Here is a 14,391-nt window from a genome sequence, read left to right on the forward strand (position 1 = left end):
TGTGCCCCCTTCTCCCCTTCTCCTCAGGCTGGTGAGACCTCGTGGCACGTTCATGAGACACTGATTTCCCTTGGGCACCGCCAGGCTTGGGTCTCCAGCTCTGTCTGAGCCAGGCACAAGAAAGGGAGCAGGGGTTGTGGCGGCACAAGTAGGGATCTGATTTATGAGTGGGGGCTGGAACCACACGTGGCAGCTCCAGATACATGAATCCATGAATTAGGAATGAATCCATAAATGTATAGCAGGGAGGGATTTAATTTTTTGCAGGGGATTTTTTTGTCTTTTTTGATTATCTGATATGACCTACATTTCACAGTTTAATGCTGCAGTAATTTCTGTGTTAAGCACATGGGAATGTATTTTTTTGGATGTTTTATATTTAATTTTAAATTTCATTTAATTAATTTCATTTGTTGATTTTCTGATTTTCCCTGAAATTACACCAAGTCCATTAACATCTAGTGGAAGGTGTCGCTGCCATGGCAGGGGGTGGAATGAGCTGAGCTTTAAGGTCCCTTCCAACCCAAGCTATTGACGATTCTATGATCTCTTTTCATCCTGAATAGAGCTTAAATGACAGCAGTGGGGAATCCATAAGGAATGGGAAAGGCAGAAGTCACAGTCTGATGGCAGTGACCTCCCCATCACCCCAACATCCACGGGTGACAGGGATATCCCAGCACCCCCAGCCTGTAAACACTTAGCAAAGGAAGTTCTGAGGTCCCTGTGCTGCAAATGTCCTTTTCCCACAGCTGCCCTGGTTCGTGCCAGGCCCCCGGGCCAGTGAGGACCCAGCAGAGTCCCTGTTCCCTCTCCCACATCACCGAGTTTAGGTGCCTCCACCTCTGTGCCAGCCCAAGGCTCCAGCCCTGCCAGACGTGCCCTGGGGCAGGGAGGGTTGGCATTTATTGCCTCTGTCAGGGAGCTGTCAGAGCCAGCGCGGCTGCCCCAGCTCCTCCCGGGGCAGGGATCGGAGCCAGCAGCATCCCTGCAGCTCTCCCGCTGCCAGGAGCGGCTGAGTGAGTCCCACAGCTGCTGCTGATGGAGCAGAGCCTGCAGGAACCCCCCCGTGGCACCCACACAGCGCCTGGCCCTAATTCCTTGGGACAGCTTTCCTGCAGGCTCTGGGTCAGGGACACCCGGAGACGCTCCGTGCCCTTGACTGACGCACAGCCCCGGCTCAGCCCCGGCTCCAGCGAGGAGCCCCAAGGCCCCAGCTCGTGCCTGGAGATGGGATGGACCCCCAGGTCCCTCAGGACAGCAGTTAAATTATTCCTGCACTCAGGGGTATCAAAGAGGAAAAGCTGAGATCTCCTGACACTTCCAGGGGTGCTTTCATTGAGGTCAGGATAAAAAATCCAGGGCTGTACGGGGAAATAGCAAACACCTGTGAGCCGTGGCTGTCGTGCCCTCTGTGCCCCATGCCCTGCCCCTCTGCCCCACCCTGTGCCCCCAGCACCGATGGCAGCAGGGTTGGTGTGGGCACAGCTGTCCCAGGCCCGTGGCTGTGCCCGGGGCTCCCGTCCTCACCGAGACACCACCCAGCATGGACAGGGCCCACAGCCCCGTGGAGAGCAGGGACAGCCTGAACGTGGAGAGCAGGTACACCCTGAATGTGGAACACAGAGCAGGTACAGCCTGAACAGGAACACAGAGCAGGGACAGCCTGAACAGCAACACAGAGCAGGGACAGCCTGAACACAAACACAGAGCAGGGACAGCCTGAACAGCAACACAGAGCAGGTACAGCTTGAACACAAACACAGAGAAGGTACAGCCTGAATGTGGAGAGCAGGTACAGTCTGAACGTGGAGAGCAGGTACAGCCTGAACAGTAACACAGAGCAGGTACAGCCTGAAGGTGGAACACAGAGGAGGCACAGCCTGAACACAAACACAGAGCAGGTACAGCCTGCCCAGGAACACAGAGCAGGTACAGCCTGCCCGTGAACACAAACCCTGGCTGGCACCCAGAGGAACACACACCTGGGGCGGCTGTTCCCCTCCCAGCGCCCGTTTCCAAGGCATTCACGGCAGCATTCCCAAACCCCCTCCCACCCAGCTCTGTGCTGGCTGGTAGTGTCCCACCAGCCCAGATCCCAGCTGGGCTCCAGGATTCCAGCCTTTGGATGCTGCCGTGCTTTCGTGCATCAATACCCTGGAAATGACCCCAAACCCTTGGCAATGTCAAGAGCACACATTTATTACTCCACATGTGCAATGGCTTCCGATGGTATCTGCAAAAACACAACCTTGTCATAACTTAAATATTCTGTGATGTGGTAAAACTGTCATGCAAGAAAATTACAGGAATGTATTAACATAAAATACAAAGATATATTTACATATATCTGCACTGAAATAATTTTTAAAAAATCCCTCCCAATGCAGCAGAATTTCAGCACTGTCCAGGGTCAAGTCCATATTACTGGTATTTTTGCTATTATTTTATTACTCTTAGACTCTTTTTGGCAAGCTCTGGAGTAACAGAGAATTGGCAACAGAGGAAACATCAGAACCTGACTTGCCATTTGTCTTCTGCACAAAATTCCCAGTGAAGGCTGTGGAATTCAATGCAAACACATAAAAATATGCAACTTTGCAAAATCTTGTAACACAACAGAGATAAGAAAACAATCTCATGGCAAGTGATTAAAAGAGAATAATTTATAGGTGCTGTAGACTTTTCACAGCAGATAATGGCACACACTGTATAAACCTGCCATACAAAAAATACAGGTATTTAAATATTTATGTACAGAAAATTCCTGTGCTCTGGCTGTAGTGGAGGTGTAGCCCAGAGCTGCAAGTGACACCTTCCAAGCTGGGACGTGAGAGCAGGGCTCTGTCACGACCTCACTGTGAGGTTTGCCCAGCAGCAGCAGCCAGGGCTCAGCCAGAACAAGGGCACCAGCACGGGCACCACCATGGGCACCACACCCATCCTTTGTCCCCATGTGCCAGCGGCCAGGGACAGGGAACACCCACGGGAGTGGCACAGGGCGCAGAGGGGAGCAAACCCCCAGGACTGCACTGTGGATGGGGTGAGCAGGACATGGGACACCCTGGCAGGAGCACAAGGATGTATCGGGCCAGCGGGACCCAGCTGGGCTCAGCTGGCACTGGCTCGTTACAGGGACACAGCAATGGGGACACAAGAGGGGCCCAGAGTGGGGCACGAGGGGCCAGGAGGCCCCAGAGCACTGAAACCCTCCACAGGGGTTCTGACAGTAACACTGAGCTGTTTCCTACCACTTGTCCCTTTTCCAAATGCTCTTTTCGTGCCATTTCTTCTCCAGGGACTGAGTGCAAAGAGGTGTCAATGAAACCCTGTCCCCCACGGGCTCTGCCGAGGTTATGCCCAAATATAATTCACCACCAAAACCAAGCACTTCAGCGATGTGTCCACGGTGTCCCTCCCACGCAGCAGTGACCCACAGCTCTGTGTCCTGGTGCTGTTGCCAGGGATTCAGGTTCAACAGTGTCCCCAGCACATACCTGGAGCTGCACTGCTGGCTTCCAGGGGTGCTGCCCAGGCAGCCAGGATCCACCCAGAGGGTTTCCCCTGGAAGGAGCCATTCCCTGGCATCGCCCCAGAAGCTCTCCTGGTTTCTGCCAGGTGCCACTGAGCTGTTTTGCACAATGACTGGAGAAGAGGGGAACAGGTGACTGACAGAGAGAGGGCTTGGGCTGAGAAGGCTCCGTGTCAGAAGCAAGCCAGCTCCTCCCCACACACACCAACCCCCACCGCAGGGCCCTCTTGTCTCTTGTCTAAGGAAAGCCATGAAGACATCAATTACACATGTCCTGGAACTGCCAGACCTCTCCCGGCCTGAGAGCTTCTGGCTGAATATGATGTATCTTCATCACTCATCTATTGGATGGTGTGGTCAAAAAATCAGTGACACTCCTCGTCATTCTGATAGTCCAAAATGTTGCCATTATTTACAGGAGGTTTCTAAATAGTGCAATGGAATTAACCGTAAAACCTTACCCACATGGCTGGAGTAAATCACCTGTAATTCACACCTCCTGAATAACTCCATGGTTTGAGCCTCATCTGCTGTGCCAGGATAGCCAGGGTGTTCCAGCTGGGAGATGTGGGATGGAGACACAAAGTGAGCACAGAGCGCTGGGGAGGGACCAGGCTGCCCGTGTGGAGAGCAGGGGCTGCTCAGCACAGCAAAGGGGCCAGAGCACCAGGCCCACCTGCACACAGAGGTGAGCTCTGACAGGTGACAGAAGGTAATCACGCCTCCCTGGTACCCAGTAATGACACTGGGAGTTACTGGGGGCAGAGAGGGCAGGTTCCCCCAGCACAGCCTGGGCACAGAGCCAGGGTAGGTGCTCTCCTGCAGCTGGGAGAAGGAGCAGGAGGACAGCTGATTTCAGCCCTCGCTCACTGACTGGCCACAGCCCCTGAGCTGTCACTGACACAGCTCCTAACGAGGCAAGGGGTGTGCAGGACCCATGGCTGACACCAGGGACCTGGGCCTGACAGCATCTCCTATGAATTATTGTGAAAATAACCATGTAATTGGACCCAGAGCTTCAGCTCCCCTACTCCTGCACACCCCTAAAGACTTCCATGAAAACACATCTCTGCACAAGTGCAGCCACACACTGATTCCCACATAAAACTGTGGGAGACACACACGCTGTGTCCCTGCCTGTGCAAGATCATTTTGTACCATTCCGCCTTTCTGGTCTGTTCATGGAAACAAAAACTGCACCAAACTCGTCCTGACAGAACCCGATCTGTCCAAAGCATCTCCCGCCCATCTCTGCACTGGGAACAGCCAGCCAGGGCGCACACACCGCAGCCTCCCGGTGCTGGCAGCAAACAGCTGCTGCTGGTGCCATGGTGGCTGCGGTCCCACCACACACCTGGGCCACCAGAGCAGCCCTGTGGCACCAGGGCCTCGGGGCAGCCACAGCAACCGAAACCCACTCTGCAGCAGGTCCAACAACTAACACACCCAAGGCCCCTGCCAACAAGAAAGGCAACACCCACAGCTGGAGCAAGGCAAGATTTCCCGTCTTATTAAGAAGTTAAGACAGTATTGGCAAATTATATACAGTACTTGTACTTTACACTGAAAATAAAGCAAATCAAAGGATGAAATACAATATTCCTGTCTTTTATAACCAAGCAGCCTTGCAAGGCCACCCACTCTGCCTCCAACAAAACCTCAGCCTGTGATAAAGTGTGTCCTCCAAACCTGGGCACATGGAGCCAGACCCTCCAACCCATCCCACAGCTCCTCACTGCCCGCAGCAGCCACGTCAAGGAAGAAAACATTTTAAATGCATTCTGCATCTCAAATATGCCTTGAACCATTACCCAGCCCCCGAAGAATCCATGGAGTGCACAAAAAACATTTATTTGCCTCGAATGGGGAAAGGAACTGACAGGTGACACAGGGACAAGGAGGTGCCTGGGACACCCTGGTGCTGCAGGACCCAAGCAGCTGGAGGCCCCCAGGAGCTGGTGCCAGAGAGGCCCCGGGGATGCTCTGGTCTGCACAGGGACTGACAATCCCCTGAGCAGCATCTGTGAACAGGGAGTGCCACAGTCAAACTCACACCACTCGTGGGCCTTCCTCCCTGCTCCTCCCTGCTCTGTGTCTCCTGCTCCTTGTCGCTCCCTGTGGGACCCAAGGACATGGCTTTATTCCCCGTCCCCTCACTGCATTAAAAACGTGCAGATCAGCAGCCTGACATTAAAACAGAAAGACTTATTTCAGTTGATCTCCTCCCCTGACAAATTGCATAGGCCATATCTTTCCCCACGGGCAGGCACGGCTCCGGGATGGTGATCCATGGCCCGGGTCAGTCCTGTGGGACTCTGACTTGTTCCAGACCCAAAGAGAAGCTGAGCTGGCGATCCATGGCCCGGGGCAGTCCTGTGGGACTCTGGCGTGCTCCAGCTCTCAAGGGGAGCTGTTGATTCATGGCCCAGGGCAGTCCTGTGGAACTCTGGCTTGTTCCAGACCCAAAGGGGAGCTGGGCTGGCGACCCACGGCCCAGGGCAGTCCTGTGGGACTCTGGCTTGCTCCAGCTCTCAAGGGGAGCTGTTGATCCATGGCCCAGGGCAGTCCTGTGGAACTCTGGCTTGCTCCAGCCCCAAAGGGGAGCTGTAAATCCACAGCCCAGGGCAGTCCTGTGGAACTCTGGCTTGCTCCAGCCCCAAAGGGGAGCTGGTGATCCATGGCCCAGGGCAGTCCTGTGGAACTCTGGCTTGCTCCAGCTCTCAAGGGGAGCCATAAATCCACGGCCCGGGGCAGTCCTGTGGAGCTCTGGCTTGCTCCAGCTCTCAAGGGGAGCTGCCGGCGCTGTCCGGCGGCAGCGGGGCAGGCTCGGGTGCTCAGCACACCTGAGGGCAGGTGAGGTCGGCCTGGCCTGGCCTAGCTGCTGCCCGAGGAGCACACGGAGCTGCACATGTGCAGGGGCTCGGCCTCGGCCTCGGCCTCCTCGGTGGTCTCAGAGGCAGACACGGACTCGCTCGGCTGCTCTTGGCTCTTCTTTAGCCTGTGGGAGCGGAGGAAGCAGATTACAGAGCTGTCCCCCAGGCTGTCCCCCAGGCTGTCCCCCAGGAGTGGGCAGGGGGCTCTGGGTCCCGGTGGGCACTCCCTGCTCAGAGATGCCTACGGCAGAGCCATGGAGAACGAGGAGTGCTCCCAGAGCTCACAAACAGAGCCCAGCGTATCAGCAAACCACACCAAACTGCTCTGGAAGGCCCCAAAACAGCCTGCAAGGCTTCAGCCCACCCAGACCTCAGCCACAAGTACCCCCAGCACTGCCAGGCTCCTGCCAGCCCCCGCTCCACAGAGCCTGACTCACGTTCTGCTTATGGACCAAACAGCCCAGCCTGGGAGAGCACTGCCTTTAATCCAGTACTGTCACTGCCTGCTTATTCCCACCAGGGACTTCTCCAACCTGAATGATCCCACCAATTTAGTCTATGTGTTAAAGATCTCCACAATCATTGCTTGGTGAGTCCAACCTTCCTCACCTTCATTTCCCAAAACATCATCTGCTAAAAGCAGGCTGGGTGAGGAGGTGCCATGGGGGAACAGAGGCAGTGTCACACACATGTTAAACCCCAGAAGTCTCTCTACAGCATAATTTATTTAATGGCAGTTAATAATCCTTGATCTTGCCTCCCTTTGTGGCTAGAGCCATTTTTCATACACAGGCAGCACCTGAGCTCCTCTGCTGACACCATTCACCCGGGGCTAAGCCAGCAGCAAGGTGCTCCTGGCTGTCAGGCACTGTGGCACTGATTCCTAGGGGAAATCAGAAAAAGTAGTATTTTTCCCTAAAAAAAGCACCCCACACACTTACTTCTCTCTGTTGAAGATTACAAAGTCCTGCTGGATAGCTTCAAGGCATTCCTGGAGATAGTCATTTTCCTATTGAAGAAAAACAAAACATGCATAAGCAGCCCCATCTGCATCTCATTGCTGCCTGCAGCCCCCCAGCACTCCCAGCTGTGAATCTCAGCCCAACAGCTGGAGGCAGCAGAGCCAGCTGCCATGTGGCTTTCAGCAGGAGCTGGTGCCATCCATGGCAGCAGTTTTCTATGAGACACAGATCACACCGTTCCTGACATAAACCTAACTTGCTTCTCCATGTATCCTGTATTTTGGGAGTGCTGTCAGCCCAAAGGAAGCTCAGGCAGCGTGGGGAGAGCCCAGCACACAGCCCACGCGTGCGAGTCCCTGCCAAGGCACACAGGGAGCTGCTGCCTTGTGCCCAGCCTGGGGCTGTGCAGGGACAGGGGCTGAACACACCGGGCTGCCCAGACCTCTGCTGCCCATCTCACTTTCCAAAGTACCCACTGCTGTGAAAGTTTGGTCAAACTTCCAAAAGAGGAATACGTGGCTGTTGAAACAGCTCCATGGGCAAATGTTTCATCAAAATAGACCCATGGCTCCCGCAGTGTGGCCGGAACAGCTGCAACACCCGCCCAGATCCAGCCTTTTCCCAGCTGCACGCCACCCCAGGGAGCACATACAGACTGGGAGCTGTCTTTGCTGTTATCCCTTGACTTGTTCTTTGCGAGCCTCTTCTTCTTCTTGTGCAGGGGCCTCGACTCCAGAATCATCTCCTCCAGCTCGAAGGTGGGGTCACAGTGCAGGCGGCCCTTCTGCAGGGACACAGGACAGCGGGGACTCAGACACCTCCTCCCCTCAGAAACCTCTGTTCCCGCAGTGCCCCTGAGGAGCAGCCCCGCTGGGGACAGGGACACGTCCCTACTCACGTTGGGGACGAAGGCTGGCTCCACGCGCTTCTCGCACACGTCGCTCCAGACCACGGCCGAGAGCTGGGCCGAGGCCTGGATGTGCGCCAGGCAGGAGAAGCGGTGCTCAGGATTCACCGTCAGCAGCTGGGGAGGGAAAAGCACTGCTGAGAGGCGCTGCAGAGAAGAGTGCTCCTGCCAGAGGAGGAGGGCAAGGCAGCCAGCAGCAGCCTGCCTGGGCTCAGCCACACCAGGGAGCCTTTAGGGGAATATGGATAACTTACTGCAGGAAAAACACCTAAGGACATGCTCTGGGGGGACACGGGGGTCCCCTCCCGGCTGAGGGGGCTGCTGGCACAGGCCTCTGAGAGGCTGGATTCCCTGGGACCCGGCTGCCCAGCAGATGGCAATGCAAACCCGCCGAATGCACCGCGCAGCCTCTGCCAGCAACTCCTCATTAATCTGAATCTAATTATGCAAATTGCCCACCCAACATTAACTCATATCAGAGGCACTTATTTGCTGCCGGCACTGGCTTTATCTTTCCTACAGCAAACTCACCAGCTACTTTTCAGAGTTCTCAAGCAAGCCACAGCTAAACCAGCTGCCCCAACGCATCCCAGCTTTCTCCAGCAGCAGCATGAGGAAAGCAGCAGAGCATTCCACAGAGCTGGAACCCCCCAGCAGCTCTCACAACCCCCTCAGACCCTTCAGCCCAAAGAACAAGCGAGAGGGACCAGCCAGTGCTGCAGTGCAGCTCCACCTCAGCTGCCACCCCAGCCAGAGGTGCTGCCTTCAGAGCTGACAGTGACCATGAAGAGGATGGGATGCTGGAAGGCACAATTCCAGCCCAGCTGGGAATCTGACTGTCACACCAAAACCAGTCTTTTTGCTTCCCTGGCTATCAAACATCATGCATCTTATTACAGGGGTAATGAACACATAACACACATCACTAATCATAGGGTCCCAGACTGGACTGGAACCAGTGCCAGCCCTGCTCACCCAGTGCCACCCTGCCATGGCAGGGACACCTCCCACTGTCCCAGCTGCTCCAGCCCCAGTGTCCAGCCTGGCCTTGGGCACTGCCAGGGATACAGGGGTGCCACAGCTGCTCTGGGCACCTGTGCCAGGGCTGCCCACCCTGCCAGGGAACAATTCCCAATTCCCAACCTCCCATCCATCCCTGCCCCTGGCAGTGGGAGCCATTCCCTGTGTCCTGTCCCTCCAGCCTTGTCCCCAGTCCCTCTCCAGCTCTCCTAGAGCCCCTTTAGGCACTGGAAGGGACTTTAAGGTCTCCCTGGAGCTTCTCTTCTCAAAGCTTTACATGCCTAACTCTCCCAGCCTGTCTTTTGTACATTATTATTATCACTACTCTTATTATTCATTGTTTATTAATAAGCTGATAATTTTCCAGCTAGTCCTGCCTGCAGAGTAGCTGCCATCCAACCCAAAGCACCCCAGAAGGACAATTCATCCACCAATTCATCCACCAATTCATCCACCAATCCATCCAGCGGCAGCCCACAAGGGCCACTCACCTTCCGCAGCAGCGCGACCATTTCCTTGGACCAGGCTGAGGAGTACTGGACGCTGACGGTGCTGAAGAGCTGCACCAGAGACTCCACGGGGTTGTTGGAGTGGATGTCGTACGGCCTCTGGGGACAAGAGCACACAGGTGAGGAGCCCCTGTCCCTCTGGGTCAGCCAGAGCCCGCGACCGAGGGCCGGGACGGCCGGAGCCCTACCCAGCCCCGCAGCAGCTCGTAGGCCATGATCCCCAGGGACCACCAGTCCACCTCGAAGGAATAGCCCGTCCCGCCGCTCAGGAAGGAGTGGAAAATCTCCGGGGCTGAGCAGAAAGGCACAACACACAACAGGTTAGTGCTGTTCTCCGCTCCGCTGTTTGATGTAGGTCAGTGATTTTCCTGCGCGGCTGCCCGAGGGGAGGCTGTGTGAGGCAGGGGACAGCAGCCGTGAGCCTGCCCTCATGGGAGCTGGGATGTCAGCCACCTGCAGGGACAGCCCTCCTAAACAGGACAGCACTGTGGCCACACCGAGTGCCAGGCTGGAGCCAGAGAGGGATGGGAGCACAGCAGGAGATGGGATGGGGAGGGCAGGACAGGATGGGGGGACTGGACAGGATGCAATGCAGAGGGCAGGACAGGATGGGATGGGACGGGGTGACATGCCACTCCCCATGCCTTCACACTGGGAGTTCCCTTTCTCAAACAATCGGGCTGTGCTGAACGACTTGGACACGAGAACTAATGTCCTAAATTAACTGGAGGGCCCTGGCTGGGGCAGCGTGTGCTGAGCACTCACAATGTGACACGAGAGCAGTGGTTGTCTCTTACCCATGTATGGCTTTGTCCCAGCCAATGCTGTCGCTCTTTCACCGTCCCTAATGATGGTTGCAATATTAAAATCTGTTAAATGGGCATGACCTTAAATAAAGACACATTTTAAGAAGGAATTAATGGCAGTGCAGTGGCAATGCAGTCAGAACACATTTGTTTCATAAGCTTCTGCCCTCAGACAGGGTAGCACAAACACGGGCAGGTCAGGGCCAGATCCCATGGCATGGCCATGGGATATCCCAAAGGTTTCCCAGAATTTGGGCTGGCCAGGTCATTAAAGGGTAGGGAGCTTCAGGTTTTGATTTTAAATCACACTTGGAGCTAGCCAGTAACAGTTTAAACGGTGTTTTTAAAGAGTGTTTTTTTGCTTCAGCACCAACCAAGTTGTTCTGGCCAGGAGCTACAGAATTGAAAAAGACACCAGGGAAACACTATCAGAGAGCCACAGAATGTTTGGGTTGGAAGGGACTTAAAGATCATCTCGTTCCAAGCTCCTGCCATGGAGCTTCCCTAGACATGGGTGTCCCAAGCCACTGAAGCCATTGGACTGCAATGACTCCAGATTCCCAGGGCTGAAGTTGGGCTGCCACTCCGTGCTGACCACAGCACACTGGACAGGCCAGCTGGGTGACCATCCCCACATTAAAAAGCACATGGATGTTCAGCCAAGCATGGTCCAGTAAAAGCAGAGCAGCTTTTCCCACACTTTCCCAGGTAAACAGATACCCAGACTAAAGAATCTGTCCCTGGAATGCATGAGGGAGCAAACAAAGAGGAGCAGAGTGATCCTACCTTGTTCATCGAGGAGGATGTTGTCTGGTTTTACATCTCTGGGAAAAGAAGGAAGATTACAGCAGATGGAATCTCAGTCAGACCAGGGATGAGACTCAATGACAAAAAACCTGCAATTGTTTTACTATCAAAAATTAGGAACAAATGAAACAAAAATATTCCAACATGAGGCAAGCCCCTTTATGATGGACTAGAAATACACTTTTCCTGGGCCACTTGGTGAAAAACTGGAAGTATTAGACTTGTTCAGGCCTCATTCCCAAGAAAAGGAATTACAATACTGGGGATATTTGTGTGAACTCCTGGATGGCTTTAACACCTGCCCTGAAATGTTCAGCCCCCAGTGAAGCATCAGGCTCCCTGTGAGTGGTGGGGGGACCAGCAGCCAGGGGGTGGCCAGGAGCAGCAGGGACACCATGAGCCACCCCAAGGCCAGCAGGGCAGGTGCCAGCAGGCCCAGCAGAGCCCTGGAGGTACCTGTGGATGATGTGCTGACTGCGCAGGTAGTCGAGGGCCAGCGCCATCTCACAGATGTAGAGTTTGACTGTCTCCTCAGTGAACTGAACGTTCTGCTGCAGGTGGTAGCGCAGGTCCCCTCCCAGGAGCAGGTCCACCACCATGAACATGTCCTCCTCGTCCTGGAAGGAATACCTGCAGGACCAGGGAGTGACTGAGCCTCACGGGGCTCACAAACCCAGCCAGGCTTTTCCCCTCTCCTAATCTGGACAAAAGCCAGGCTCTCCCCCTCTCCTAATCACACAGCTCCGGGGAGAACTGCACGCGGCCCCACCATGGGCACAGAACCCCAGAACCATTTGTGCTGGAAAAGCTCTCTCAGACCTTTGAGTCCAACCATTCCCAGCATGGCCAAGGCCACCACTACCCCTGTCCCCAGCTGCCACAACCACATGGCTTTTAAATCCCTTCAGGGATGGGGACTCCGCCACTGCCCTGGGCAGCTGTGCCAGGGTTGGGCAGCCCTTTTGGATAGGAAATTTTCCCTAATTTCCACCCTGAGCCTGCCCTGGCCCAGCCTGAGGCCGTTCCCTCTGCTCCTGTCCCTGTTCCCTGGAGCAGAGCCCGACCCCCCGGCTGTCCCCTCCTGTCAGGAGCTGTGCAGAGCCACAAGGTCCCCCTGAGCCTCCTTTGCTCAAGGCTCAGCCCCTTCCCAGCTCCCTCAGGAGTTCTCCAGCTCCCTCAGCCTCTCCTGGGGCTCCAGCCACTTCCCAGCCCTGTTCCCTTCCCAGCCCCTCAAGGTCCTTCAGTGTTGGGCCCACAACTGACGATGCAGCTTTGCTGCTTGCACCTTCACAATCAAGCATGTCCAGCTCAAGATGCTCACTTGTTTTTTAAATCAATTCCTACATTAAGCAATGCTTCCCTGAAAGACATCAGTATCCCAGGTAATGTCCCCTGCTCACCCTGTCACTGTCCCTGAGCAGTGTGCCATGTCAGCCCACCAGCACAGAGCTCAGGCTCTGCCAGCCAGACACTTCAAAGAAACTTCTCATTTTCAATGTGCAAACAATCTCATAAAACCTACTTAAAATATCTCAGCCTATCTTGAAGATGAATTGGAAAGCACAACTGTTAATTTAACCAGATAAACCAGAAAAAGAGATTTATATTTACTGTGGAGTAAACCGCCTCTCTAAATCTGCCGTGGGTCCCACGGGAGACTGACAGCAGTGGGGATACACCAAAACAACGCTCATTGTTATATTTGGTGACTGCAGTTCTGAGGAAAGAGTATGTGGGATTGTATAATACTTATGAATCACTCACTTCTGCTCCCATCTTAAATGTAGGTTTATTCTAAAACTATGGCCGAAAGGGTTTGCTGTGAGAGCAAGTTCTCTACAGAATTTCATTGCTTGCCAGGAAAAACATTTGCAATTGCTAAGAAACTGAAAAATATCAATATTAACTCAATTGGCTATTCTGGAGCAATGGATCAACAAAACAAATGTGACACATCACCCACTTCCATCACTTTGAGTATAAAACTTCCTCAATTTTTAGAAGTGTCCCCCTCCCCACCAGCCTGGCACACATCCAGCACTGCTGGAGTGGGAGGGGACCCTTCGCTGGGCAGGAAGGCTGAGGATGACAGATCACTGGAGCAGGGGGTCTCAAGGCCTCTGCCTAGGGCTCACCACAAACTATCCAACAACACTAGGATATAATGCTTTATTTTCTGAGACTGTAAATTAGTTTTTCCTGCAAAATTTGATAATGATGTGTCTGATGTCCAAAGGAATGTGTTTTCTTTGGCCAGTGAGCACGGTGCAAAGCACACCAAGGGATGCTGGCGGGCTGAGGGGTATATGTGGTTGTAGGGCAGATGAGACAGACTGCAGCCTTTGGTACTGGCAGCCTTTGGTACTGGCAGCCTTTGGTACTGGCACTGCCCAGACAGGATACGTTTCCCAGGCATTGCCAACTCAAGCTATTTGTTAGATTTCAAACTGTTTTTAAGAGTGTTTTTTAAAATTAGCTGTTGCTCACTAATGAGGATATTTCTGCCAGTGCACACACGGTGAAGTAATTATCGAGCAACTTGAACTGTCACTATTTGTAGTGACCTGCTGCTGCAAGCGCTAGGAGAGCCCCTGGGATTATCGGGTGTGTGGCTCTGGGAGCCCTGGAGGCGCAGGGGAGGGAGCTGCTCACCAGAGATTCACCAGGAACACGTGCTCGATCTCCTGCAGGATCTCCAGCTCTCGGAACACGTTGCGCACCTCGTCCCTCTCGATGCACTGCTGCTTGTTCATGTACTTCATGGCGTACATCTTCTCCGTGTCCCTCTTCTGCACGATGCACACCTGGGCAGGGAGGAGAAAACAGAGTCAGGAGCACGTTCCACATCCTCATCTGCTGCTCTGGGAGCTGAGACCCGCTCTGCTCAGCACCTCACCCCCTCAAACATCCCTGATCCCCAGGCTGAGACTTGGCCCACGGGCAGCAGCATCCCTGCTCCCAGCGCGGTGCCCAAC

The 14,391-nt window shown here is 54.4% G+C and overlaps 1 protein-coding gene across 3 annotated transcripts in view; it reads right to left on the reverse strand.

The window, feature by feature from the left end:
* Positions 1-2,177: 2,177 nt before the first annotated feature.
* STK32C (serine/threonine kinase 32C) overlaps positions 2,178-14,391 on the reverse strand; it is a 65,235-nt gene continuing 53,021 nt past the window's right edge. For 2 of the 3 annotated variants that reach the window (XM_030276916.4, XM_030276915.4), the window contains 10 exons: positions 14,069-14,220; positions 11,873-12,046; positions 11,396-11,433; positions 10,601-10,690; positions 9,992-10,095; positions 9,786-9,902; positions 8,266-8,391; positions 8,020-8,151; positions 7,347-7,414; positions 2,178-6,530 (listed from right to left, as the gene is read on the reverse strand). In XM_030276916.4, coding sequence (XP_030132776.4) covers positions 6,407-6,530; positions 7,347-7,414; positions 8,020-8,151; positions 8,266-8,391; positions 9,786-9,902; positions 9,992-10,095; positions 10,601-10,690; positions 11,396-11,433; positions 11,873-12,046; positions 14,069-14,187 — 1,092 coding nt within the window. In that variant the 5' untranslated portion in view covers positions 14,188-14,220 and the 3' untranslated portion in view covers positions 2,178-6,406. Of the gene's footprint in view, positions 6,531-7,346; positions 7,415-8,019; positions 8,152-8,265; positions 8,392-9,785; positions 9,903-9,991; positions 10,096-10,600; positions 10,691-11,395; positions 11,434-11,872; positions 12,047-14,068; positions 14,221-14,391 lie in introns of those variants that run through there. The other variant, XR_003961208.4, reaches the window with a different exon arrangement.

This window comes from Taeniopygia guttata, chromosome 6 (genome assembly GCF_048771995.1).
Source record: "Taeniopygia guttata chromosome 6, bTaeGut7.mat, whole genome shotgun sequence".
NCBI lineage: Eukaryota > Metazoa > Chordata > Aves > Passeriformes > Estrildidae > Taeniopygia > Taeniopygia guttata.